We start from the raw sequence: 27978 nt of genomic DNA, 5'->3' as shown, positions 1-27978 counted from the left end.
AGTAGGGGTGGATGTATTACCGACAGTGAGATTGGTTTAGGATAGGACAGAATTCAGAGCTGTTGTGCATAGGGTTTCCCAGGAACTCTGTATTTCTAACCAACTTCTAAAAAAAGTTGAAGGTGGCATGGGGACAGCCATATCTGACCTCTACTAACTCCTGTCCCCATCAAGAGCATCCACAGTACAAAACAATTCCTTTGAGGTCAGACATGCACTCTACCGCCCAACAAATAGCTGACCCTTCAGTCAGTAGGTTTTCAGAGACAGTACAATTGCATGGGAAGAGATTGCCCATCTTTCTCCCACAGAGCAGCTGTTAGATTCGAACTGCATGCCTTCAGGTTGGCAATGCATTTCCTTACCACTAGGATGCCAGACCTCCTGAACCTACTTCCACTAAATCTAATACCAGTCCAGTTGCTCTATTGGGTCTGAAATCCATTGCAATAGCTCCACAGACTCCAGAGAACCATACTCATGATTATGGAGTTTACTAGGGAAGTTAACAGGGTACAACTCAGGTTGGCAGTCAGGTACAGTTTCTCAGCCAGGACAGCTTCTGAAACATGTTCACAGGCCTTTCAGGCTTCAGCCTTGTGGTTTTAGGCCAATGTTACAAAGTGCTCTACCCAGTCTGGCATCTTCCCCCCAGTCCTCCAACAAACTTGGACCCCTGATTCTGAACAGCAGTCCTAGGTCACCTCTGTCTTATGTTGTGTGTCTGGTTCTTGACTGCAGCTGCAGTTGCTTCCTTGTAGGCCCTGGTCTTAATGGTGCAGGAATCTGGCCCCAAGGGTTCAACATACTGTATTCTCTGTTGCCTGTTAGTAGTGAGATTTCCAAATTTCTGCTGCTGAATGTGCTCAATTTAAACCTGGGAGAGTGGGGTAACTAGCCAGTCCTCTTGAAGATAGACTAACACATCCTATTTGCATGTTTCCACCCAGCCATGTGGCAAAGTCAAAGGCAATGGTGTAGGAAATCCATTTTGAACAGTAGACCCACTACAGCACACAACTTTCCAGGTGGCTTTTGCAGCCTGTAGACAGGAATTTGAGAATTGTTAAGTCAGAAAAGAGAGTTAGGTATGGTTTCCCAGGGAGCGCTTCAGAGGCAGAAGCCTAGGGATTTGAGAGGGGACCTAGTTAGGACTAGCTGGGTTGAACGGCCCTGTTGGGGTGTGGTGGGAAAAAAGACTAAAGAGATGGGCAGGGGGCCAGGAGCAGGGTGAGCAGCCAGAAACAGATTGAGCAAGAGGGGAGAAACCTGATTATAAAATGTCCCCAAAGCAACTTCAAAGCCCTGGTGAAGGTGCACCTTGAGCCAGGGCTAGAGGTACAAGTGGGAAGGCAGACTCTTCTTAGCCAGACTTTGAAGAGTAGCTGTCTTGGGGGGCTAGGCTATTAAGAGACCTCTGGCATGACTCTTTCTCTGACCAGTGCGTGACCGCCTCCGGACCAAGATGGAGAGAGACATCCTAGCTGACGTCAACCACCCATTTGTAGTAAAGCTGCACTATGGTAAGACCACAGACCCCCAGCTGCCCACCCTGCCCACCAGGCTTCACCCTTGCCTCTGGGCTGTTGCCTTCCTTATACCTTGTTGCTATCAGGCCAAGAGAGCAGGGAGGGCAGAAAGGGGAGTAGGTCCTAGGGCCTGGCTGGCTCTACCATTGTCTTTTCCCCTCTTCCCAGCTTTCCAGACCGAGGGCAAGCTTTATCTCATTCTGGACTTCCTGCGTGGTGGGGACCTCTTCACACGGCTGTCTAAGGAGGTGAGCTGAATCCCACTGCCAGAGGAGTCTAGGATGGAGCTGCAGGGAGAATAAGACCTCCCCCCTCCCAGGACCCAACGCAATATGACTGGGATCTACTACCACCTAGGTTTGCCTAGCAGCCCATTACCCCAGAAGTACCACCAACCTTGAGACAGAACCTTGGCACAGCCTTTGAGAGTTCTCTCACAATGGACTGTGGAGGGTCATGCCTGGGATTCTGGTACTGCCCTGGAAGCCAAGGGCACTAGCATCTTTCCCCATCCATTTTCCCATACTGTCCTGGGCAGGAACGTGAGAATGAGGGAGAAGTCCAATTCCATCTAGAAAGCTAGAAGTTTTAACATTCTTTGCATTGACAGTGCAGTTCCTGATCACTAAGCTACCAGAGCTCCCTGAAACTTTAACATTGTTGTCTTGTGTGTTTACCAAAGGAATTTTGAAATAATATAAAGGGGTTTGAGTCTAATATAAAAATGAGACCCTTAATACACTCAAACATTAAAGAAAGCCAGGATTTTTTTCTTTCAAGTTTCAAAATTTCTTTTAATACTTGAATAGGTGATATAGTTATGTGATTCAAAAGAAAAGTACTCACTGAGAATTCTTGCTTCTATCTCAGCCCTCTGTACCCTTCCTGCCTAGGTAAACAGTTTTATTAGATTCTTGTTTAACCTTCCCATGTTTATTTGGCAAATACAAACAAATCTGATATATGTTCTGAATTCTGACCTACACATTCTTGCATAAAAAAGTGTCATTCTGTGTATATTGCTCTATACCTTGTTTTGTTTTCCCCTCCTTGACAGTGTGTATATTGGAGAACATTCCATATCAGAACAAATAGGAAGTTCTAATTTATGGTTATGTAGGAGAGAGACAGTTTATTCTAGTCTTCTACTACTGGCCTGTTGGGCTGTTGTCATTTTGCTATTCCAAACAGTGTCACAGTGGATGACTTATATATGAATCATTTTATTCTTCAGAACCCTTTTGTAAAGAGGAGGAGATATAGCACTGGGCTCCCAAGGGCCCTCCCTCAAGCAGCTGACTACATAATGTATCTCCTGAGGAAAATGGTGGTCTCATCTGAAGCCCTCTCCTGCCTCCCACAGGTTATGTTCACAGAGGAGGATGTGAAATTCTACCTGGCTGAGCTGGCTTTGGGCCTGGACCACCTGCACAGTCTTGGCATCATCTATAGAGACCTCAAGCCTGAGAAGTGAGTGAGTCCCTATCAACCCTGGGGATTGCAAAGGCAGAACCTGGGGCCTCTTCTCAGCCAGGCTGCTCTGATGGAGGTGGCTGTGACTCTTTCCAAGAGTGTCCCCTGCTTTTGGGGTGCTCAATAGGTGGATAGATAGAAGAGAGTGGTGGCAGCAGGCTCACCTCGGGGGATGTGGCTCCTAATCACTAGTCCTATCGTGGTACTCCAGTGTGACATCTGGATTTAAAAAAAATCTACCATTAAGGTTCACTTCTTTGGTTAAATATGACCCTCTCTATATTTTTTCCTTAATATCTGAATACCCTTTTAAAAAATATTTATATATTTAAAAAATTTGTATATAGTCATCTACACTGTTTTCTGTATATTGGTTTTATACAGTCATATTGATCTATGCCTATCATCACCCTTCTCTTCAAGTCCCCATTGAATCTTTCTTATTCCTTTACCCCCATGTACCTGGTAACCTCTGCTATCCCAGTGATTTTCTCCCCTCCTCTTTTTCTCACCCTCCTTCTCCCTTTCTCGTTCCACTTTTGAACATTTATACATCCCTTGCTCAGTTATCCTCCTGTTTTCACAATAGTGGTCTTATGTTGTATTTGTCCTTATGTGGCTGAGTTATTTCACTCAGCATAATGTTCTCTAGACTCTCTCATGTCAATAGGCTATTTTATGAAATCATTGTTCCTTAGTGCTGCATAGTTTTCCACTGTGAATGTATCACAATTTCCCAGTCCATTTGTTTATTGATGGGGTTTGGGACTATTTTAATTTTCTTCCTATTGTGAGTAACACTGCTATGAATATAGGTGTTGATAACATATAAACACTCTTAGATGAAAGCTTGGGAGCCAGGAGCTCCCAGGTGGAATGAGATCTGACGTTGGAGTTAAGCAGACTTGAATTAAAATCCTAATCACTCTTAGGACTGTGAGGAGTTACGTCGCTTCCCTGAACCTTAGTTTTCTTGTTGTTAAAATTGGACCATATTAGTACCTATCTTATATTGTCATTTCAAAGACACTTGCAAAACACTTGATAATAACATCATTAGTGATTTCATAGGGAGCTCTGGTGGCTTGGCAGTAAGGAGTTGTGCTGCTATCCCAAAGGCATGCAGTTCAAATCTGCCAGTGGCTCTGTGGGAGGAAGATGAACAATCTTTTCTCATGTGATTTGCTGCCCCTGAAAACCCACTGGAGGGTTCGTTATAAGTTTGTTCCAACTTGAAGGCATATAACAATGGCATTGATTATGTAGTCTTACAACAAGGTGGGGCTGCTCCCAACTCCCCGTGCTCATGAGATAGATCTGGACAGGCACCTTCTGTGCCTACACAGCCCCAGTGGTGTCGCCAGAACCTGCTGAAGGGCTGCAGCTACGATTCCTAACTCTCATCTCCATTGCAGCATCCTTTTGGATGAAGAGGGCCACATTAAACTAACTGGTGAGCAGAAGCCAGCTGTCCTTGGGTCCCAGAGGGAGGGCAGAATGGACTCTGGTAAACCTGGGCAGAGAGCAAGGTATTTTTCCCTCTGAGAGGCTATGCCGGAAACTGGAAAGTGGTTACAAGCCCAGGCCCCAGACTTGGCACAGCCTGGCTTTCTGTGTATCCTTGGGCAAGTTGCCTAACCTCTCTGTACCTGAGCCTCCTGATTGTCATGGATGATGTCCTCATGCCTCTGGTGCTGGGAGTGGGGTGGATGATATCTGGCAGCGATCCCTGAAGATGTATCCTCTTGCTTTCCTTGACAGACTTTGGCCTGAGCAAGGAGGCCATTGACCATGAGAAGAAGGCCTACTCCTTCTGCGGGACAGTAGAGTACATGGCCCCTGAGGTCGTCAACCGTCAGGGCCACACCCACAGTGCAGACTGGTGGTCCTATGGGGTGTTGATGGTGAGCATGTGGACAGAGATGAAGGTTCCAGATCAGCCTTGAGTCTCAGTTTACCCACATAAGTACAGTGAGGGAGTTGCTGATCTCTCAGGCACTCCCCTCTCCTCTCACACCCATGCCTGGCTCCACCTAGTATGCCCTTGACCTGAGACTGGCCTGTTCGTCAGCCTGGGACCCCTGGTGCTGCTCCTTCTGGTCTAGGTTGGCAGAGGTAGCAGGACAGATACATCTTTAGCTCTGGGTGAGCTCTTTCTCCAGAAGGCCAGCAAGAAACCTAGAAATGGAGCAAAATGACCTTACAAGAAAGGCAGCCAACAACTGAGCAGCAGGGACAGGAGCCTGAATAGATCCTTATCTTTGACAGTTTGAGATGCTGACGGGCTCCCTGCCCTTCCAGGGGAAGGACCGGAAGGAGACCATGACAATGATTCTGAAGTAAGCACCAGCCTTCCCTGACACCTCGAGGTCTCCTTTCCACCCCAGTTAGGATAGGGCCGTACCTTACACCTGCCTCAGGTCACTTCATTAGTGAAACCTCCTCTGGGTTTATCATCATGCTTTTCAGGGCCCCCTTTTCTTCCACCAGACCTGTGGGTGGGGATTCCTGAAGTTTTGGGAGGTGAGTTAGTAGATCTTTGTCTGGATTGAGCTGGAGACTAGACCTGGACAGAGATGGAGGGGAGATGGGGCTTCTGAGGCGGGGCTCAACCCTCATATGATCCACGGCTGTTTCAGGGCGAAGCTAGGCATGCCCCAGTTTCTGAGCACTGAAGCCCAGAGCCTCCTGCGGGCCTTGTTCAAGCGGAATCCTGCCAACCGGCTCGGTAAGCAGCCCCAGCTCAAGGGAGGTGACGTGGTGAGCAGTAGGGTACAGCTGCAGGCTCAGCCATGGGGCCGCATCTGGGGCTGAAAGGGGCCGTTGTCCTTTGTGTGGGTAGACAATGCCACTGGCCACCCTGCTTTCTGGCTCCGTGTGTGGAGTTGGGGGGGTGACCTGTGTGTGGGGGAAGGCAGGAACTGAGTCATCCCTCCTGCCCCTGGGGACAAGGACAGAGGCCCCCACACAGCTTCTCTGCCAAACGTGCAAGAGAAATGCAGTGAGCTCAGGAGTCAGGAGGCCCAGGTCCCAGTTGTGGCCCACTGGCTGGCACACAGTAGGCCCTCCAGAAATATGTGTCAGCTGAGTGAATACCACTTACGAACTCACTCACTTGAGTTTCTGAATGAATGTCATTGAAGGCCAGGGACTCCCCTCCCTCATCCTTAACCTCTGTGTTTCAATTGGAGATGCTGGTCCTGAGCACGCTCACAGGGCTGTGTCGATAATAAGAAACTAGTGAATGTGCCTAGCATTTCACAGGTGCTTACTAGCTACTGACTCCTTTGGATCCTGGGTTCACCTTGCCTGTGACTTGATTTGTAAGGCCTAGTCCAGGTCCCTGAGATTGAATAGAGTGAGAGCTTGTATTATGGTTACAAGTGTGATGGGGCAGAAGGAACCGTGATAAGGCTGTGGGGTTGGGTGAGGTATGGAGAAATCTCTGGCAATCCCAGGAAAAGTCTAGCCTCTGTCCTGACTGTGTGGCTTTAGAAAAATTGTCCAGCTACTCTGGGCGAGGTAACAGTGCTTGGGCAGTGGGTTTAGGGTGGGCAGTCCCTTCCTTCCTCAGCAAAAGCCCACCTTGAGGCCACTTGGCAGGCAGTGTGGCGTCTGAGAGCTGTCAGTGAGCACGCCCCTCATGCAAACTCTTTCAGGCTCCGGCCCTGATGGTGCAGAGGAGATCAAGCGGCACGTCTTCTACTCCACCATTGACTGGAACGTGAGTGTGTCCCTGCGCCACTGACCAGGGCTTCAGTGGGATCAAGCATGTTGATGAGAGGGGTGTTTTGCTAATTAGAGCTTTGGCTACTGGTGCAGTATGTGACAGAATGGCCCTGGAGTCAAGAGCTGGCCTCCTAGAGGGCACAGTGTATGCCTTTGTCTGCTGGGCATTGTAGCCTGTGCTCTTGATCTTTTACTTCCTCCTGCATGGGCTCCTGGCAGGCTGTCAGGGGCCCAAGGTGACCTGAAATCTCCTGCCTTGCAGAAGCTATACCGTCGCGAGATCAAGCCACCATTTAAGCCAGCTGTAGCTCAACCCGATGACACTTTCTACTTTGACACGGAGTTCACATCTCGCACGCCAAGGGGTGTGTCCCTTATCTGGATTTGTTTGTCTGGGGCTGGTACAGGGGAAGGCAGGGCATCTGGGGCACCTTGGGATGCAGGGCTGGTAAAGAGACTGGCAGACCCAGGTGTGTGGGCAGCAGGCGGGTGAGATTCTAGCTCTGTGGGACTCTACTCTTTGTCCTGGTCTCTCTGCCAGACTTTCCCACTCTGGGGCTGTGTGAGCCTCTTTGTGTCAGAGTCCGAGTGAGGGAGTAGGGGTGAGTGAGTGGGTGAGGCCATAATAGAAAAATCAGGACCCCTGCCCTGGGCATCCTTCAACCCACTGGGAAGACCAAACATATCAGGCTCACACGTCAGGGCTAAAGAATCTGACCCAGCAAAACCACGTGGTGAAGAGAGTCTGGCAGTCTGGAGGGCAGAGGTGACAGTGTCCAAAAGTCAGAGACAAGCGTAGGAAAGGGCATTGGCTGGTCTGACTCCTGGGCCACAATGGCCTCATCTGGACTATAGGTATAGCCACAGTGTTGCTCATTTCCTGAAGTTGTTGTGTGAAGCCAGTGAAGAGGAGCTTGGTAAATCCTAACTTTTTAAACTGGCTTTGGTGTCAGTTCAGGGAGCGGCAGATTTTGTCAGATGCTGTGCTGTTTCAGAGTGTCTTGCACAGTGTCACTTGCACATCTTGGGTTACAGGGAGCTCAGCAGTGCTCAAGCAGTCTGTCTCATCCTTATTCATTTATGTAAGATATGCACGTTCCTGTGTGCCAGGTGTGAGGAGATAGGTGGGGAAAGGGACAGATCTAGACCTGCCTTCCTATGGCCCCGGGCTGCAGTGCATTAGTAGAGCATGAGAACAGTGCCAATGAGAACAAGGATCCACCGTGGAACTAACTCCAGAGAGGAGAGGGGCAGAGGAGCGGCCTCTGATGGAAAGGCTTCTCAGGGGACAGATATCTGCTGAGCCATGGGGGATGGACTTTGTTGTTGCTGAGTACCATTGAGTTGGAACTGACCCATAGCTGACCCTCCAGTGGTTTTCAGAAGCAGTAACTCACATAGGAGGAGACTGCCTATCCTTCTTCTGTGGAGCAGCTGGTGGATTTGAACTGCATGCCTTTGCGTTGGCAGCTAGGTGGACTATTATCTAGTTAATAGGAACAGCATGTGCAGTGTGCCTCAGTGACTCCTTCCTGAAAGGAACTGAGAAGTCAAGGTAGCTGAGATGGGGGCAGGAAGCAAGTTCTGAGAGGTCAGCAGGGGCCAAATCACAAGGACCTTGACTGCCCCAACAAGTGTGGACAGATTTGTGGTTGGAACCATCCTTTTGGCTGCTCCACAGAGGATGGATCTGAAGGGACAGTTCACTTGTGGTGAGGTGGCCAGAGAGGAGGCTCCAGCAGTGTTTGGGCTTGAGTGGGAGCCAGATGTGAGAGTGTCACGTGCTAGTGTGTCAGCGCTGGACTGGCTTATTGTACAGACAGGCCTTGCCCAAGGTCCCCCCACAGCTCTTTACTGGACTGCCTTTGGCACAGAACATCCTCTCATGCTCCCATCTCTTTCCCTTCCCTGCAGACTCCCCGGGCATCCCTCCCAGTGCAGGTGCCCATCAGCTGTTCCGTGGCTTCAGCTTTGTGGCCACCGGCTTGATGGAGGACGACGGCAAGCTTCGGAGCATGCAGGCACCGCTGCACTCAGTGGTACAGGTGAGGGGCCAGGGCGCCACTCAGCTGTTGTGTCCTACTGAGAAGCCACCACCTGTGGGACCAGTAGATGCTCCAACCTCTCTGAGCCCATTTCCCTGATTTTAAAACAGCTGACAAGAGTGTCTACCTCATACAATGATTCTGATGACTAGATAATCACGTGGATATAAAGCTAGCATGGATCCAGGGGCATTGTGGGGCCTAGGCAAATGGCAGGGGCCAGGAGTGGTAGGGGGCTTGTGTCTCCTCACATTTGTCCCCACTTATATACTTTGACCACTCCCTGGGTAAACTTGAAATGAGAGACAAAAATGAAGACTGTGGACCTGGTCCATGGGGGCAAATCTTGCCAGATAGAGGACTCTGGATGAGCCACTTACTATCTCAGTGCTTCATTTTTTTCTCATCTGTAAAATGGGGATAATAGAGCCTTTCTCCATGGAGTTGTTGTAAGGAATTCATGAGTTAATATGTGTAAAGTTCAAATGGCTGTCTGGTTTGTTCTCCAAATTGTCTTTGACTATGACAGATGTCAAACCAGATGGCCCCTGGGATAGAAGATCTAAATCAGGGCTGTCCAAACCAGGCATAGATGTGAGACCACTCATGAAAAGTACCTAGAAGAGGGTGTGACATACACTAGGCCCATATATAAACATTAGCTTTTTTAATGCCTCAGAATCTGGAGACACCCTGTGAAGTGGGCAGTGACTCCCTAAAAGGAGGGAGCAACTCAGACAGGGCCATAGTAAGTGGTAGAGCTGGGACCTACCTCAGAGCTGCTGTGTCCCTCCCAAGCCTGGACTCCATCCTTTGTGGCTTTGTTACCAGAACCCATCACCACAGGTGGCAACCCAGGCTGGCTGTGAGGCAGTGAGGTTGCCCCATATATAGGACAGAAAGCTGAGGCTCAGAGGGGTTGATTCTTGCCTAAGGTCACACAGCCAGGCCTCCTGGCTTTTATCTGCCCGTTTCCACTATGCCAAGACCTTGGGTGCTGGGAGCGAGGACCCCTGGCATTACAGAATGGGGCATCAACCTCCAGGCTTGGTCTCCTGCAGCAACTCCATGGGAAGAACCTGGTGTTTAGTGATGGCTATGTGGTGAAAGAGACGATTGGTGTGGGCTCCTACTCTGTGTGCAACCGCTGTGTGCACAAGGCCACCAACATGGAGTATGCTGTCAAGGTGAGCCTTCCCAGCATGTGCCACTTGTGGGGCTGGTGGTGAAGCCAGTCTAGCCAGCTACTTTAGTGGGGATGGTGGGGGCCCAAGGCTCACTGTGTGGATGGGTGTAAAGTGTGCAGCCAAGGCCTTGTGGCCCTGCAGCGCAGACTTCATGGTAGGGGAGCACTTTGGAGTCTGCCCTGCCACTGCCGCATGCACTCCCTTTGTCTCAGGTCATTGACAAGAGCAAGCGGGACCCCTCAGAAGAGATTGAGATTCTTTTGCGGTATGGACAGCACCCCAACATCATCACCTTAAAAGATGTGAGTGCAGGTCTTTGTGTCCCAGGTGGGGACTGGGCCCTCCGTCACCTCGGATTTTGTCTCAGGACTCCATTCCCTGTACCCCAGATCCTCCTCAGAGCTCATGGGAAGGGGCAGGAGAGTCCTTGTTCTTCCTTCAAGGACCTTTCAGCTCAGACTGAGTCTTTAGCGGGGCCAGTGCCAGTGTCAGCATCCCCTAACCAGGAAGGAAAACCTCTGCCAGGGTTACTAAAGCACAGACCAGAACGTGTACCCGTGGCCTCAGCATTCTGGGCAGGTGAGCTCAGGGCCCGGGTCTGGCTCTGCAGGGAGCCTGACTGTGATGTCTCTGACAGGTTTATGACGACGGCAAGCAAGTGTATCTGGTGACAGAGCTGATGCGAGGCGGGGAGCTGCTGGACAAGATCCTTCGACAAAAATTCTTCTCAGAGAGGGAAGCTAGCTTCGTCCTACACACCATCAGCAAGACTGTGGAGTATTTGCACTCACAGGGGGTAAGTCTGCACCAGTGACAAAGCTGGCACTGCCAGGGATTATTCCATCAGTGAACATGAGAAGTAGGGGCTGGTAAAGGCAGCAGGAGTCCCCAGCCAAACACGTGGGGCTAGATGAGTGAATAGAAGGGCGAATAGGTGAGCAGATAGGCACTTGTGTGAGTGGATGGACGGTTGGAAGGAAGGGAGAGAGAAGAAATGAAGGAGGAAGGATGAATGAGGCCAAAGAGTGGAATAGAATGTGTATTAAGTAATAACTCTATATTCTGGGCACCTTTCTCCTTTCTGTCACTTGATTTTCATAACAATTCCATGAGAAAATGCTTTATTGGCCCCACCTTTTCAGATAACAAGACAGGCTCAGAGAGATGAGGTTACTTACCCAAGATCACACAGCACAGGAGGTGTGGAGCCAGAATGCCAGGCTCCATGGCATTTGGGAGAGGGAGCTGTGGTGGTTTTTGAGCTGGAGAGTGACAAAGTAACTCAGAGTGACAGAGAAGGACTTGCAGGAGGTGAATTGGACTGTAGCTTCTACCACTCACTGGGGCAGTGGAAGAGCTGCTGGAAGCACAGCAGTTGCTTTTGAAGATGTGTAGGGCTAAGCAGTGGAACTTGACCCTTATTATACAAGGCAAGTAAGTACTGGACACCCTTGGACCAAAGCCAGGAGCACTGAAAGGAGGTAGAGATGTCCTTTATTTACAGTGTACTGGCATACCTCGTTTTAATGTGCTTCGCAAATACTGCCTTTTAAATTTTTTTATTGTTATGTAAATTGAAGATTTGTGGCAATCCTATATTAAGCAGCTCTGTCAGCACTGTTTTCTCCCAATAACATGTGCTCACTTTGTGTCTCTGTGTCACATGTTGGTCATTCTTACAATATCTAAAACTTTTTCATAATGCTGTTGCACATTTAATAGACTACAGCATAGGCAATCATAACCTTTTATATGCACTAAGAGCTAAATCTCGTGTGACTCATTTTGTTACCATAGCAGCTTTATTGCTATGGTCTGGAACCAAACCCTTCATATTGCTGAGGTATATCTGTATTTAAACCACAAACAGGTGGTTAGGACACATTTCTCTCTGTATGAGGACATGTCTTAAGCTCTTTTAGTCAGACAGTGTAGGGGTTAAGAATGCAAGCCCTGACTGATACATGCCACAGCATGGATGAACCTTCCAAGCATCATGCCGAATGAAGTTAGTCACAAAAGGACAAATACTGTATGATCTCATTTATGGGGGGGAAAAAGCAAACATATAGAAACCAAAAATGACTAGTGGTTACTGGGGTTGGGGGGAAGAAGGGGGTGGAATGGAGTTGGAAATGGGAAACTTTCATTTCAATCCCCAAGCATTGAATTTATGTTTAATGGTGGTGGAGTAATTTTGAAAGCAATACTAGGAATTGTAGCATAACTTGAAAACGGTTAGTCAGTATCACTGGCTTACACATGTAGAAATTATCAGTTTGGTATGTTTTGTTGTTTTTATTTTCACTATATATATATGATTTTTTTTTTTAGTGAAGAATGAAAAAGAATATAGGGTATAGAATCCAAGTACCTGTATCCACGTCCTAACTTTTTCGTCCAGCTGTGTGAGGTTGTTATCTCTCTCTGAGCCAGTTCCTCATTGGCAAACTCAGAATAACAAGAGCTGCCACCTCACAGGGTGGTTGTATAAAGTGAGGCTCTGAGCCTGGGAGATCCTGGTGCATGCAGTCTTGTAAATGCCACACAGACATTAAGGGGGTAATGAGGACCATAGTAGTGCCATGGATTCCTCTCAGAATATTTTCTTATTGAAAATTTTAAATACCTGTAAAACCATCAAGAATAGTATAATGGATACCCTGTACCTGTCACCCAGATTTGAAAATTGTCAAGATTTTGAGCATAGTTGTTTCATTCTTCCTCTCCTCCTCCCCACGTTTGTTATTGCTGAGTTAAGACTTTCCCCCACTTTTTGCTGAAGAGAAAGTTCAAACCTACAGAAAAGCTAATAGTACAATCTTCTGGATTCATCAAATCTTAATAGTCTCCCTCATTTACCACGTCTGTCTGTCTGTCTCTCTCTCTCTCTCTCTCTCTCTCTCTATATATATATATATATATATAAATATTTTTTATTTTGCTGATGCATTTGAAGGGAGATTGCATATGCCAGTTGGTCTGTACATGTCTATAACTGAAACATTTTAAAGCATGTCTCAGACATTATATCATTTGTCTGCAACTTTCTAAAAGGTAAACATTTTCTTTCATAACAACTAACAAAATTAACCATTACTTATTGTCAACTATAGACCCACATTCTCCATTGTCTTCAAAATGTTTTTACCCTTGGTTTATATTAGCACCCCTCCAAGCCTACACATTTAATATAGTATTGTATTGAGGGTACCATGGACTGCTAGGAAAACAAACAGATTCATCCTGGAAAGGGTTAAACCGGGCAGCTCCTTGGAGGCAAGGATTCTGAGGCTCTGTCTAAAATACTTTGGACATGTTGCAAGGAGGGACCAGTCCTTGGAGAGGGACATCATGCTTGGGAGGGTGGAGGGACAGCGCAGAAGGGGAAGGCCCCCTATGAGGTGGATTGATTCAGTGATTGGGGTAATTGGGACGGGTGTGTTGGAGACAGTGCGATTGGTACGGGACGGAGAAGAGTTTAGGGCTGTTGTACATAGGGTCACTATGAATCGCAAGCGACTCAATGGCACATAACAACAACAACAACAACATTGTATCTCTAAACTTTTTTTTTCAATTTTATACCACTTTATTTATAAAGTTCATATATACTGTTTTTTATCCAAACTCTCTTAAAAATAAAACCAAACAACAGAAAAAACCTGAGGTAAATTTTGTCTGCAGTGAAATGTACAGCTCTTAAATGTACAATTTGAGGAGTTGCTAAATGTGTGCATCATATAAGAATGCCCTTTTTGTAATGCCACTTTTAAAAATCACTTGTTCTGTGGAATGTACACATTCTGAATTTGTTTACTTCCTTGTGGCATCGTTTAAATTGTTCTCTATAACCTGTCTCTCACTCATTGCTGTCCAGTTGTAACCAATTCATAGGTGAACTTCAGCAGGTTTTCGGAGGCTGTAAGTCATACAGGAGATTGTCCGTCTTTCTCCCTTGGAGTCACTGATGGATATAAACTGTCAGGCCCCCCACTTTGCGTTAGTAGGAAAACCAGAGCTCCCTGTGACCTGTATTTCTTGTCAATTAGAAATTGCTTTAAAATCTTTCCTAGATTCAGCTTCAACTTTGTTGGAGGGGAAGTGGAGCAGGGTGAATACCTCCCAGGCGGTACAGGTGCTTCCTAGCGCATCACGCCAGTGAGCACACGTGTTATGTTGCTCCCATTAATGATGTTAGGTGCTAATAGCCTGGTCCCCTCATTGAGAAGATGCTCATCCACCTTTCATCTAATGGTTCATCCTCAGAGCCTCTTTGCTTCAGTAAATTATTTCATTATGGTTTGCGGAATGGCAGTGTCTGATTTATTAGGATTAATTTGTCTGTGAAAAAGAACTTTAGTTTGCTCATAACAGGTGATTTTAACAGTCATGTGTGAAGTGTCTCTGGTTTTTGCAATGACAAGTGCAAGCAGACGACTGATAGTTAAATACGTCCAGGTCAGACGGTAAGTGTATTTCTTTTTCCTCTTTTGTTGTCAAATGAGTAGTGGATAACGTTAACTCCAGGAAGTTTAGAGGCAAGAGCTGAAACCGTGAGTTACTAAGAGTTACCTGAGACTCAGAGCAAGGAAGAACTTGCCCTAGTGGAGCTTTCTCCAAGGTGGCGAGCCTCCTCCACCAGGGGGTATGCAAGCTCCAAGTGAGAACTGTCACTTGGTAGGGATGTTATTAATAGGAAAAACTTTTCGCTTTCCCAGAGCCTCTGAATCTCCAGAGTTTTTGGCCTTTTCCAAATAGATGATGAGGAAAGAGGGAAGCCCTTCTTGCTGAAGTGTCTGGGAAGGAAATCCTCTTAGGCTTATTTGACGTCAACAGTACCTGCAGTCAGAAGCTAGGAAACCCACCGGAGCTGGGAGATGTGAAGGGTGACCAGGGAGCTAGGACCTCTGGGACCCCTTTTAGTCTCTTGCTATCTTTCTATTGCATAAGATAAACACAGAAAATGGGACAAATTAGAATGTCCAAGTAAAAATTTTTCAAATCGTGAGCACACCCATGTAGACAGCATCCAGAAGAAGAAAAACCTTTCCAGATCACTCAGCCCCCTCGTGTCCCTCGCAGTCCCTGCCTCCTCTGAAGGGTAGCCGCTCTGAGCCGGCTCTTGTCTAAGGTTCCTCTTGCTTAGCACTGGCTCTGAGATTCGCCCGTATTGTTGTGTGTGGCTGCAGTTCTCCTTTCTCATTGCAATGTTGTGTTCTGTATGCGGACAGCCCATTTCCTCATCAGTTCTGCTGTCCATATTGATACATTCTTTTAATTGTTTGCAGTTTGTGATTGTTACTGAGAATGCCGCAGTAACAGTCTTTTGGTAAATATGTGTACATTTTTGTGTTGCATGTGTATCCAGAAGTGGGATTGCTAGGTCACAGTGTGTACTTATGTTCATTTCTAGTAGATATTGCCAAACAGCTTGCCAGTGTGTCTTACTGTTTTACGCTCCCACCAGAAGTATCCCCGCTCTACTACTTACCAACACTTGATATTTTCCCTGTCTTTAATCATAGTCATTCTGGTAAGTGTGAAGTGGTATCACCTGTGGTTTCAATTTGCATTTCCCTAATGACTGATGAAGTTGAGCACCTCTTTGAGTTTTTATTGGCTGCGTGGACAGCCTCTTTACGAAAGCCTGTTCTGGCCTCTTGTTTCATTCTTCTTGGAGTATCTGTCTTTTTCATATTCTTTTGCAGGAGTTCTTTATAGGTGAAGCTATTTTCCTTCTTCAGCCCCTCCTGGTTGTTTTTTGTTATGGTCTCATTGTGCCAGTTTGACATGGACCAGAGTGTCAGCTCCATGCTTGCCCTCTTTCTTTAACCAGATGACTCACATAAACTAGCATCACCTTCTTGAGGACTGGTCACAGGCTCCTAAATGCACAGTGTCTGATGATAATAAAGATGCTGCTACTGACAGCTAAACCGTATAGCACTGCCAAGTAGGATTCTAAGTTCTTTCTAGGTAAGGGAACTGAGGCTCAGGAAGCTTAAATAACTTGCATGAAGTCTTTCAGCTTGTGTATATGATTCGTTTGAGCATTGGATGGGAATGAATTTCTTATCCTGTCTTTGTTATATGCTCTTTCATAGTAATAATCACTCTGTCTTAACAGTCAGCTTGGAGGATTGAGGCCCTGGCAATACTGGAATGACTGTAACAGTCCTCTAAGCCTTGAACATTCCCATGTACTAAGGTATATGCTGCTCCCCACAGCCCTGGGAGGGAGCTCTGGTGGTCTATTGGGTGGGGAGTTGTGCTGCAGACCCCCAAAATGGGCGATTTGAATCCTTCAGCTGCTCCAGGGGAAAAAGATGGACAGTCTCCTCCTGTGCGATTTACTGCTGGAGGGTCAGCAGCTTGATTTTGACTTGACAGCAGTGAGTTGAGTTGATATTCCTGGGGGCTAAACTCTTATCAGCTTTGTTTTGAAGATAAGAAAATTGAGGGCTAGAGAGGTTAAGTGCCATGCCCAAGGCCACAGAGTCACTAACAGTAAAGCCAGATGCACACTCTCACCTGCCTGACACCACACCTGAAGTCACAGCACAGGTCACAGGCGGTTGACTTAGCGGTTCATTTGACTGCAGCTATATTTTGTCTGGCCTCCATGGTGTGAGTTTTGTTGGTTGTTTTTGTTTTGTTTTGTTTTGGATTTGGACTTTTATCTTATGTGGCTGCTCATCCCTCCACGGTGACTATCACCTGGCACTGTGTCATGGCTGCCCCTTTAGCTGGGGTCATGCTCCTTGTTTCCTGTGCAGCCTGGATTCACTTATGACTCATTCAACCTGTTCCACTTTTCAGTGCGTTGAAATGTATTTACTCTCCCGCCCCACTGTGCAAGTATAAGAATCGCCTGTGGGCCTTTTCAAGCTGTGCTTGCCCTGCCACCCTAACATTCTGACACCTGCCATGATGGGCCTCAGTTCCCTATGGGAGTTTGTAATTTTCCTTTGGTGTGTTGTTGTTGTTGTTATGTGCCATCGAGTTGCCTGCAACTCATCGCAACCCTATGAACAACAGCTCTGAAGCCTTCCCTGTCCTGAGCCAGTCTCACTGACTCCAACACACCACCGCCATTGCCCTAGTTACTGTATCAATCCATCTCATCCGTGGTCTTCCTCTCCTGCTCTGTCCCTCCACCCTTCCGAGCATGATGTTCTTCTCCAAGGATTGGCCTCTCCTGGCCATGTGCCCAAAGTATGTGAGACAGAGCTTCAGAATCCTAGCCTCCAAGGAGAAACTTGGTTTCACCTTCTCCAAGACAGACCTATTTGTTTTCTTGGCGGTCCATGCTATGTGTAAGATTCTTCTCTAGCACCACAACTCAAAGGCATTGATTCTTCTTCTGTCATCCTTAGTCATTGTCCAGCTCTCTGATGCATAGCAAGTAATTGCAAAGACCATGGCCTGAATCAGGTGCACCTTAGTCTCTAGACTGACATCATTGGTGTGATAGAGCAGGGGAAAGTTGCAAACTGCAATACCTCCATTTCCCAAAAGTAATGCCTGTGTTCCACACTAAAGTGGAAAGACTGTGGGATTAAAATCAGAACTTGTGACAAAGCAGGTCAGTTCTCCTCTCAAAAACCTTGGTTTCCTCCTGGAGCTCTGGTGGCCTAGTCCAGAGGATGCTGCTCTGTGGCAGTTCAGATCTACCAGAAAGATGGGCATCCTCCCCCTCTGCCGTTGGTTTATGGCTTCTGAACACCCACTCCACAGCAGTGACTCCCAGCAGTGACTCTACTTTTTGTTTTAATGGAGCCAGAAAGCCCTGCCCTACCACTTACTGAGGTATCATGAGCTTGTGGCCGGGAAAGCACTCTCCAAGTGGGGAGAACCACTGGTACATGGGAGTTGATGTCCTCACCACACATCTGGAAACTTACTTGTACCCTCTACAGAGAAGAGAACAATCTAGCCTTTCCAAGGCCTCTGGGACTGGGCACGTGCTCCCCAGAAAAGGCTTCTTGAGAACTTAGATAAATTCTTGGTGTGCTTATAGGTCACCCTGTTACTCTAGCTCTCTCCTCCTTGTCACCCGGCACTCTTCCCTCTGTGGAAGCAGGCTGTGTTGAGCCATGCTTACCCTCCAACCTGCCTTTTCCAGGGGAGACACTGGAAAAGTCCACGCTCAGATGCAGCTATGAAAAGACCATATCTATAAAGTTAGTCTTTGAGAGTTGTCTACTATAATCTGCAAGAACTGTATCTGTCCCATCTGATCCATTTATGCATAAGCCAGTGTTCCTTTAGCACTTGTTCTATGATAGGCCCTGTTCCGGTTAGAAGTATAGACCTGGTATGGTTATGGTCTAAGGACATCCAATAGTTTGAGCTCAGGGCACTTGAAGGGAAATAGAGGATAATGAAACTGGAATGATAACCAAACCTCCCTTACTAGGCTAGGGACTTTGGGCTTTACCTTAAAGGTAGTTGTTGTTGTTGGTAGGTGTCATCGAATCAAGTAGGACTCCTAGCAACCCTATGAACAAAAAAGATCTGAGCCTTGTTCTGTCTTGCTCCATCCTCACACTTCCTGACACATAAGAGCCCATTACAGCAGTCAACTTGTCAATCCACCTGACCAATAGTTTTTCCTCTCCTTCAGTGACTCTCTACCCTTCCTAGCATCATGTCATTCTCCAGGGACTAGCCCCTCCTAGCAACATGCCCGAAGTATGTGAGGTGAAGCCTCACCATTCTTGCGTGCAAAGAGCATTTTGACAGCACCCTTTCCAAGGCATATCTGCTCATTTTCCTGGCCATCCATGGGATGTTCAGGGCTCTTCTCCAATACCACAGCTCAAAGGTGTCAATTCTTCTGTCATCCTTAGTCAGATACATAGCAAGTGATCAGAAAGAGTATGGCCTGAATCAGACTGGAAGTCAGTTGAAATGAAGAAAAACAATAACAAACATCGTTTAATAATTAGAACATGGAATGTGCATAGTTTGAATGTTGGAAAACTAGTTTGTTAAAAGTTAAATGGAACATATGAACATCAACATAGTTTAAGACAGTAGGCATCCATTGAAGGCTTTTATGCAGAGTAATATGATTTAATCATCAGTCACATAGGCAAGAAATTAAGCTAAGACATAATGATGGTTTTGAGCCTACAAAGTGAGAGCAGACTCAATCAGATTTGGTGCTGATGAATTGAGATGGGTCAGAAGGAGAAATGGGCAGATACCAAGGGAGGTGGCATTAGCTCATGTGTGGAAGGTTACTGGGGTGTATGATTGAGTTTATTTTGGGATAAGTTGAGTTAGTCTCAGGCTCTGTGGAGCACCTTGCTGTGTGGTAGGGGACTGAACTCAGGACAGGTCTAGGTTAGGGTTAGAGCTCTGACAACTGTAGATGACGATAGAGCAGTGACCATGGCTAGAAACAGGAAGAGGGAGAGTAAAAAGGAAAGTGATTTCAATCAAACAACAACGAAAAGCTTGGAGAATAAAAGAAGAGTGGTGTGGTTCAGCTCCCTCAGGTTACAGATGAATAAACAGGTCCAGGGGAAAGTCTTGTACTTCTGACCTCAATAGTAAATGTCGTTTATCTATTCATCTATTTGTTTATGTTGTTGTTCAGTCCCATTGAGTCAGAACCTACTCATAATGGACCCTCCAGCGGGTTTTCAGAGGCAGTAAAATTACACTGGTCACAACTACACCAGGGACATCATTGCTGATGTCAGATGGATCCTGGCTGAAAGTAAAGAATACCAGAGGAATATCTATTTGTGCTTTATTGACTATGCAAAGGCATTTGACTGTGTGAATCATAACAAGTTACGGCTGACAGAAGAATGGGAGTCCCAGAGCACTTAATTGTGCTCATACGAAACCTATACCTGAACTAGGAAGCTGTTGTGCGAACAGAACAGGGGAGCACTGCATGGTTTAAAATTAAGAAGGGAGTTAGGTTATATTCTCAGTGTTATATTCTCTCTCCATTTAATCTGTTTGCCAAGCAAATTATTGGAGAAGCCAGATTCTGTGAAAAGGAATGTGGCATCAGGGTTGGAGGGAGACTCTTCAATAACCTGCGCTATAACGCAGAGTATGCAAAGGACACAACATTGATTGCTTATTGGAGAATTTGAAGTACTTGTTGCAGAAATCAAGGAATGCAGCCTTTGGTACAGATTGCATCTCAATGTCAAGAAAACAAAGATTCTGACCACTGAACCAATAGTCAAGATTGTGATGGATGGAGAGGAGATTGACACTGTCAACAGCTTCATCTTGCTTGGTTCCACAGTTAACACCCTTAGTACCAGCAGTCAGGAAATAAGGAGACACATTTGGGGAAATCTGCTGTTAGGGACCTCTCCAAATAATTAAGGAGTAATGATGTCAGTGTGAGGACTAAGGTGCATCTGATTCAGGCCATAGTCTTTCCGATCACTTGTTATGCATCCAAGAGCTAGATGGTGAATAAGGATGACAGAAGAATTGATGCTTTGGGGCTGTGGTGTTAGAGAAGAGTACTGAGCATCCCATGGATGGCTGAAAGAATGTGTGTGTGTGTGTGTGTGTGTGTGTGTGTGTGTGTGTGTGTGTGAGAGAGAGAGAGAGAGAGAGAGAGGGTGCAGCAGAAAGTGCTCTTTGGAGGCAGGAATGATGAGTCTTCGCCTCACATACTTTGGGCATGTTGCTAGGAGGGGCTATTCCTTGGAGAAGGACATGATGCTGAGAAGGATGGAGGGTCGGCAAAGGAGATGAAGACCTTCAGCCAAATGATTTATGTGGTGACTGCCACAGTGGGCTCTTGTGTGTCAGGAAGTGTGAGGATGGCACAGGGTAGGACAGGGTTCAGATCTTTTGTTCATAGGGTCACTGTGAGTTGTACTCGACTCAACAGCACCTAACAACAAATTGCACGGGAGGAGATTGCACATATTTCTCCTGTAGAGCAGCTGGTGGATTCAGACTGCACCCCTTTGAGTTGGCCTTGCAGTTCCTTTCCACTAAGCCACCAGAGCTCATTTGTATAGAAGTACTATTTGTATAGAAGTGCTTGGGTATAGTGAGCAATCAGTCATGGAGCAAAACACTCACAGAGCTGGCATTCCAGTGGATAGAGAAAGAGAAGAAATTATACAGATTTTGACAAATGGTGGTAAAAGGGATGGATAAAAATAAAGCTCTATAAAAGACTAAGGAATATTGGCAGGTGGCTGCTGTTCGATGTAGGGTGGTTTGGGAGGGCTTCACTAATAAGGTGACTTTTGAGCTGAGACCTGAAAGAAGCAAGCGAATGAGCCAGGCAGCTATCTGAGAGAAGAGGCGAGAAGAGCAAGGGCAGAGACCCAGAGGCAGGAGTGTGCTTTATGTTTTAAAGGAACAGCAAAGAGGCTGGTGTGACTGCAGGAGATTGAAGGAGAGAAAGACCAGACAGAGAAATACATGTTACAGGATCTGACTTCTCTGGACATGAGCACAGAAACTTTCCAAATATGGTTGTGCTAGTCCAGAGTTGGGCTGTGACCAGAGCACTGCCTGTGGAGGGACTGAGAGATGGCTGGGCTTGGGATATATTGGAATAGTAGAGCCAACAGAGTAGGCCAATGGGTCGATCTCTTTTTTCCCCTTTAAAATAGAAAAGCAATTGAGAATGACGTAATGGCTGCATAACATGATCAACATATATAATGTCACTGAAATGTACATGGAAAAAAACCATTGAAATGTCAGATTTTTGTTCTATATATAGCACTGTGGTGGCCAAGTGGTAAGAAGCTGTGCCGCAATACCAGAGGCACATGATTTGAATCCACCAGCTGCTCCATGCGAGAAGAATGGGCGGCCTTTGTGTGATTTACAGCCTCTGAAAACCTGCTGGAGTATCAGCTATGACTTGGTTCAGATTCAGCAGCATCCAACAACATATACATATCTATATCTATATCTATATCTATATCTATATCTACTCAGCACAGTAGCATACAACAGCGAAACAGCAATACCACAACAAAAACAAATTAGTAAAGAATAAATTAAGGAACCTAAGATTTTGGTTTGAGTAACAGAAAGGTTGGAGTTGCCATTTGGTAAGATTGTTGATGAGCAGGTCCGAGGGAAGAGATGGAGAGTTGAGTTTTGAATAGGTCTGTCATAGATGTCTGCCTTGGAACTTGAAGCAGGCAAAACCAATAGCACCAAGGGCTCCCACTTGAGCACATTCCCCTCCTTTCAGGTTCTGGGTCATTCTATCTCCTCTCTGAAGTTCCATCTTCCTGTCTTCTCTATACTTGTCAGTGACCTGGACTGATAACAGCCTCCCCACCTTGAGAACTGACCCCAGCTATCTGTCTCCAGGTCGTACACAGGGACCTCAAGCCCAGCAACATCCTATACGTGGACGAGTCTGGGAACCCTGAGTGCCTGCGCATCTGTGACTTTGGCTTCGCCAAGCAGCTCCGGGCCGAAAATGGGCTTCTCATGACACCCTGCTACACTGCCAACTTTGTGGCCCCTGAGGTGAGTGGCCTGTCCTCAGAGGACCAGAATCTTTCCCCCTTCTGAAGGCCCCACACTGACCTGAGGTGCTAGTTCTGGTTGCCGTGACCCAGACACCAAACACATGGCTGGGATCCCTATTATATGGGACCACTGTCCACTAGTCTCAGACTAACCTCCCTGCCAGGTGCTGAAGCGCCAAGGCTATGATGAAGGCTGCGACATCTGGAGCCTGGGCGTTCTGCTGTACACCATGCTGGCAGGGTGAGTGTCCTGGCTCCCTGGCTGTCCCTCCCAATTCCCTGCTCCTCTACCATGTTCTGAGAGGAATGGTGCTCATCTGATGGGCAAGGTTCAGCCCTGCCCTCCAGGGGCTTTGGGAGTAGAGACCTGGCCCTGCCTTTGGCAGCTCCATCCTGAGGAGGTGAATACCTCCTCTGAGGAGAAAGACATCACAGTCCCTACCCTCACAACTGAGACCAAAGCCTGTGCCTGTGTGGGCTTCTCCTCAGATACACACCATTTGCCAATGGGCCCAGTGACACACCAGAGGAGATCCTGACACGAATCGGCAGTGGGAAGTTCACCCTCAGTGGGGGAAACTGGAACACTGTGTCAGAAACAGCCAAGGTGAGTCTGAAGGCAGAGACTGGGGACATTGGGGAACACACCACATCTCGTCTCGGAGCTTTCAGCAGCTGATGAACACGTGGCCTCGTTCTTCCAAGTGGAATGTTCCACAAGTAATCCCTATTACTCTGTTTCTCCAAGGGGAAGATTCCCAGGCAGACCACCACCCACTCCCTACCCCAACTGAGTTTATCTCTTGGAGGTCTGTCACTGGGCCTTTCTCAGGGTACAGGGCTACCCGAGTGATGGTCCCTGCCTAGTGGACTGTATGGTAGGAGATACTAGTTTGTGTACAAGGAACAGAGACACCAAGCAGCAGAGAGGTACAGTCTGGTGGTTAGGGGGGTAGGCAGTGAAGGCACAGAACGGAGCAACTAACCGCACCAGGCAGAGACATAGGGCCTTCCAAAGGAGGAACCAGTTAAACTTTCAATAGTAATAACAGTTTCCAGTTATTGGGAATCTCTGTGCCAGGCAGAGCTCTTTATGAACATTGTAAGACAGGTTTGTCCCTGTTCTCAGAAGGAAAACGGAGGCTCAGAGAATCCAGGGCATTCAGTTGATAAATAGAGCTTTAGAACCTGACTCGACCTGACCCTGAACTTTTACCACCTTAGAAGTCTGCAGCAGCAAAGGCTCCTAGAAGGGAATGCACTGTCTAGTCTTGGGGAGACCGGAGAATCGCCCAGACTGTTGGCGAGGTCTTGGTAGAAGATGATAAAACCTGGTTGCCCTGCTGATTCCCTGTCGGTGGGGCATAGCTGCTGCTCCCCACTGACCTCTCCTACCAACCACTGTGCCCCTAGGACCTGGTTTCCAAGATGCTGCACGTGGACCCCCACCAACGCCTCACAGCTAAGCAAGTCCTCCAACACCCCTGGATCACCCAGAAAGACAAGCTCCCGCAGAGCCAGCTAGCTCACCAGGACCTGCAGCTTGTGAAGGTATGGCTACCCTCAGCTGCTGGGCCTCTGGGGGCTCAGACCAAGGTTCCTGTGGGCAAGGACGGGAGGGCAGGACCAGGAGACACTGTGTAATACCAGACACTGTCATATGGGAAACAGCTAGCCCACAGCAGTGTGAGCACTGCTCTCATGGGCCCGCAGTCTGCTGGGGAACATTGGCCCTGACCTGGGAAAGCCCCAGGACCAGTCAACACAAAGAGCCACAATCTCTGGTGGCCTAGTGATAAGAAACTGTGCTTCAATCCCAAAGGGGTGCGGTTTGAATCTGCCAGCTCCTCAGTGAGAGAAAGATGGGCAGACTCCTGCCGTAAAATTTTCTGCCTCTGGAAACCCACTAGAGGGTCAGCCCTGGGTTGGTTCCAACTCAACAGCACACAACAACAAGGCTGTATTTACAGTGGGGATATGTGGATTGTAGGATGAGGAGGTGGTCAGAACATAGGGAGGGGCTGGTCAACTGACCTCAGATCTTCCCTCTCAGGGAGCCATGGCAGCTACGTACTCCGCACTCAATAGCTCCAAGCCCACTCCGCAGCTGAAGCCCATCGAATCATCCATCCTGGCCCAGCGGCGGGTGAGGAAGCTCCCATCGACCACGCTGTGAGGGGCCGGTGTGTCCAGCCCGCAGGGCGGTGCTCGCTCACTGGAGGCAGCATACCTACCGGAGGAAGCAGGCCCAAGTCACAGGGCCGAGGGGAGCTGGAGTCCTGAGGGGCCTGAGAAGCAGCCAGCCCAGATCACCCCCAGTGAGGGTGTGAGAAGTGCCTTCTCCTTCCCCAGGATGGACTCTTCTCAGCTCAGGCTCTGCTCGTTGAAACTGATTCAAAATGCAAACTCTTATCTTCTTTTAAGGGAAAAAAAATATGGCATCAACCACCATGGATTATTTTTTTACAAGATCCATCTGCCTTTCTGGGAGCAGAAGTAGCCAGTGCAGCCCAGAAAGGGCACTGCGTCATACTCGTGGCTGATATCATCAGAGGACCTTGGTGAGGGTCCCCCACAATTGGCCATCCGCATACAGCTCTTAGGCAGCCCATCGTCTCCTTCCAGAGCCTTCAGCTGTTTAGAGCTCACTCTGGCCCCAGTCAGCTCCTTTTCCGTTCTGTTCTGGGGGGTCTGGAACTCCACTGTGCTAGAGGAGAAGACTGAGGCCCCACCGACCCCCAGCTCCAGGCACCAGCATCCGCATGGGGCCTGCCCCCAGGTCCCCTGCAGTCAGGTTGGGCTGCCCCAAAGGAGGACAGGAAAGCACTTTTTGGTTGACTTCTGTCGGGGTCTGCCACAAAACAGTCCACAGCAGGCCAGTGGGGCTGGCCAAAGGGGACAGTGGCTTTTTGTTTTGGTTTGTTTCCTTTTTTTCCCTCAGCTGGTAACTCAGGGTTCATCTGTCCATGGCCTTTCTAATAAACTTACAGTTGAGTTGAAACTTGTCCTCTACTTTTCATCTTTGAATTTTCCTTCTCTTATACTCTCAGATGTTGAAGATTTTTGACACTTGGCCCACCTGGTCCACCTGCTTGGAGGGCAGGTCATTTGGGGAATGTGTGAGAATCCTGCTGGGCCTTTCTAGCCTTTTCCTGCCAGACAACTCCATTATGGTCCTGGAAACAGTAAAAGTCAAGTCTCGAGCTCTGTGCCTGACCATTACAGCTTGTTTAACCTTAACTCTATGAAGTGGGTGCTATTATATTACTTTCCCGTGTCATAGATGATAAAAGTGTGATTCACAGGAATTAGAGTCAAATATTTTCTGAACACCTCTCTGGCCCTGCTCCAGGCTCCAGAGTTAGAGAGGTAGACATAGATCTTACCTCCCAGTAGGACAATGAGCAATTAGCAAATCAATATCAGCTACTGATAAGGACAGAGTAAGACTAGGGATGGGAAGTGACTTCACATGAAGTGATCAGGACTTCACATTAACCGATCTGGTGAGATGAGTCTGAAGCCAAGACTAGGAGGTAGGGCAGAGCCAGGAAAAAGGCTTTAAAGACGAAAACCTTAAAGGTTGGCTCAGAGCAAACCTGTGAACAGATCTGAACCCCTTCCTCTCCTGTGCCGTCCTCATCTTTGACACATTTGAGCCCACTGCTGCAGTCGCTGTGTCAATCATCTCATTGAGGTCCTTCCTCTCTTTCACCAACCCTCCACCATTCAAGAATACTGTCCTTTCCAAGCCTCTCCCCACAACATGCCCTAAGTATGTGAAACAGAGCCTTGCCATCCTTGCCTCCAAGGAGCACTCTGGTTTCACTTTCTCCAGGACATGTGTGTTCTTTTGGCAGTCCATGGGATATTCATAACTCTTTTCCGACACAACCCAAAGGCATCTATTCTCCTGTCATTCATTGTCTGACTCTCAGACACATAGCAGGTGATTGGAAAGGCTATGGGTTGGATTAGGCATATTTTAGTATTTAGCCCGACATCATTGCTCTTTGGCCATTGATTATACTTTTCAAGTTGTGTAGCCGTTCTCACTCTCCTTTCCCAGTTTGCTCTTCTCCTATTGATATGAAACTTATTCCCCTCTAAGCTTCCCTTTCTAGCATTTTGTATTGTTGTTACCCTTTGATCTTAAAACTTTTTTCTAAAGAGCACAAAGCTCATGGCTGACATTCTTTACTAATTAAACTAAATTCTTGGGTTTAGAGGTTTTGGGGGATACTTTTGGTTTATGGTTTCAGGGTTAAAGATTATCTCAGAGCAGTGGTTTCTGGGACTTATGTAGTCTCTGTGGCTCCAGAAAGTCTGGATTCCGTGAGAGTTGACATTCTTTCCTAGGGAATGGTGTGATTTTATTTACTGTTTTTAAAAGGGTGTTCTGACTGGTGTATAGAGAATTTCTTAGAGGAATGTTTTGAGTACAGGTTTAGCAGGTCAGCAGCTTCTTGGGCTAGCAGGTCAATAGCACAGACGAGATGCGCCTTAGTAGGTGCAGTGACGGAAGTGGATGTGGTGGGAGTGGAGGGGGCAGCGCCGGGACCTGCTTCAGGGAGGTGGCACTGGCTGCAGTTTTGAAGTAGAAAATCAGAGAAAAAGGAAATTCAAGGATGTTTTCTAGGTTTTTTTTTGCTTGAGCAGTTGGGTACTAAAAGAGGTAAGAGTTGGAGAAGAGCAGGTTTGGGGACATTTTTAGAATTGTGGGAGATACCATTTAGATACCCCAGTGTTGTTGAATATCACTGAGTCAGAACCGACCCGTGGCTGACCCTGCAGTGGGTTTTCAGAGGCAGTAATCACATGGGAGGAGACTGTCCATCCTTCTCTCGTGAAGCAACTAGTGGATTCAAACTGTGTACCTTTGTGACTGCCGCACAACTTTTTTTTTTTGAGATTTTAATGAAAGTTTATTAAGAACTTGGATTCCATTCATTCATTGTTACATGTTTTCCTCCCTACCCATCGCCCCCCTGCCCTTCCAGTTAGCTTTTCTCTTTAATTCTTTCATATTTGCACAATTTCCTCTCTCTCCAACCCCCCAGTCCATTTTGGCAGCACAGCTTCTTGCCATTAACTCACCAGAGCTCCCTAGAGTCCCCTTGTGGTGTTGTGTACCATAGTCAGAACCAACCGGCAGCTGACCCTCTGGATGGTTTTAAGAGGCAGTAATCGCACAGGATGAGATTGTCCAACCTCCCATGGAGCAGCTGGTGGCCTCAAACTACATGCCTTTGGGATTGCAGCACAGCTTCTTGCCACTAGGCCATGAGAGCTCACGTATCCCACTAAAAATATAAAAACAGAATTATAATTATATGTTGGAGTCCCGGGAAGAGAGCTTATAGGATGTTTGTAAGACAAAGAGACTGTTTCTTAGAATGTGGCCCATCATTGACGTTATCTGGGAGCTTATGAGAAATATAGGATGTCAGGCCCTAGACTCTCTCAGACTGTCCTTTTTAACAAGATCTGCCTATGATTGACATACACA

At 47.3% G+C, this 27978-nt stretch overlaps 1 protein-coding gene across 4 annotated transcripts in view; it reads left to right on the top strand.

The window, feature by feature from the left end:
- Positions 1 to 25470, top strand: part of RPS6KA1 (ribosomal protein S6 kinase, 90kDa, polypeptide 1) — a 43264-nt gene extending 17794 nt beyond the window's left edge. Inside the window, exons 5-22 of one of the 4 annotated variants that reach the window (XM_006883480.1) lie at positions 1443 to 1523; positions 1698 to 1777; positions 2893 to 2999; positions 4418 to 4455; positions 4764 to 4906; positions 5271 to 5341; positions 5642 to 5730; positions 6662 to 6726; positions 6994 to 7096; positions 8646 to 8776; positions 9838 to 9963; positions 10176 to 10265; positions 10601 to 10759; positions 22306 to 22467; positions 22634 to 22710; positions 22959 to 23076; positions 23883 to 24020; positions 24523 to 25470. In XM_006883480.1, coding sequence (XP_006883542.1) covers positions 1443 to 1523; positions 1698 to 1777; positions 2893 to 2999; positions 4418 to 4455; positions 4764 to 4906; positions 5271 to 5341; positions 5642 to 5730; positions 6662 to 6726; positions 6994 to 7096; positions 8646 to 8776; positions 9838 to 9963; positions 10176 to 10265; positions 10601 to 10759; positions 22306 to 22467; positions 22634 to 22710; positions 22959 to 23076; positions 23883 to 24020; positions 24523 to 24645 — 1901 coding nt within the window. In that variant the 3' untranslated portion in view covers positions 24646 to 25470. The remainder of the gene's footprint in view (positions 1 to 1442; positions 1524 to 1697; positions 1778 to 2892; positions 3000 to 4417; positions 4456 to 4763; positions 4907 to 5270; positions 5342 to 5641; positions 5731 to 6661; positions 6727 to 6993; positions 7097 to 8645; positions 8777 to 9837; positions 9964 to 10175; positions 10266 to 10600; positions 10760 to 22305; positions 22468 to 22633; positions 22711 to 22958; positions 23077 to 23882; positions 24021 to 24522) is intronic. The other 3 variants (XM_006883479.1, XM_006883482.1, XM_006883481.1) reach the window with 3 other exon arrangements.
- Positions 25471 to 27978: the final 2508 nt, after the last annotated feature.

This window comes from Elephantulus edwardii, unplaced genomic scaffold (genome assembly GCF_000299155.1).
Source record: "Elephantulus edwardii isolate Elephantulus edwardi_28Jun2011 unplaced genomic scaffold, EleEdw1.0 scaffold00028, whole genome shotgun sequence".
Classification (NCBI taxonomy): Eukaryota; Metazoa; Chordata; class Mammalia; order Macroscelidea; family Macroscelididae; genus Elephantulus; species Elephantulus edwardii.
The sequence above is the reverse complement of the archived record's forward strand: the minus strand, read 5'-3'. Positions and strand labels throughout refer to the sequence as shown.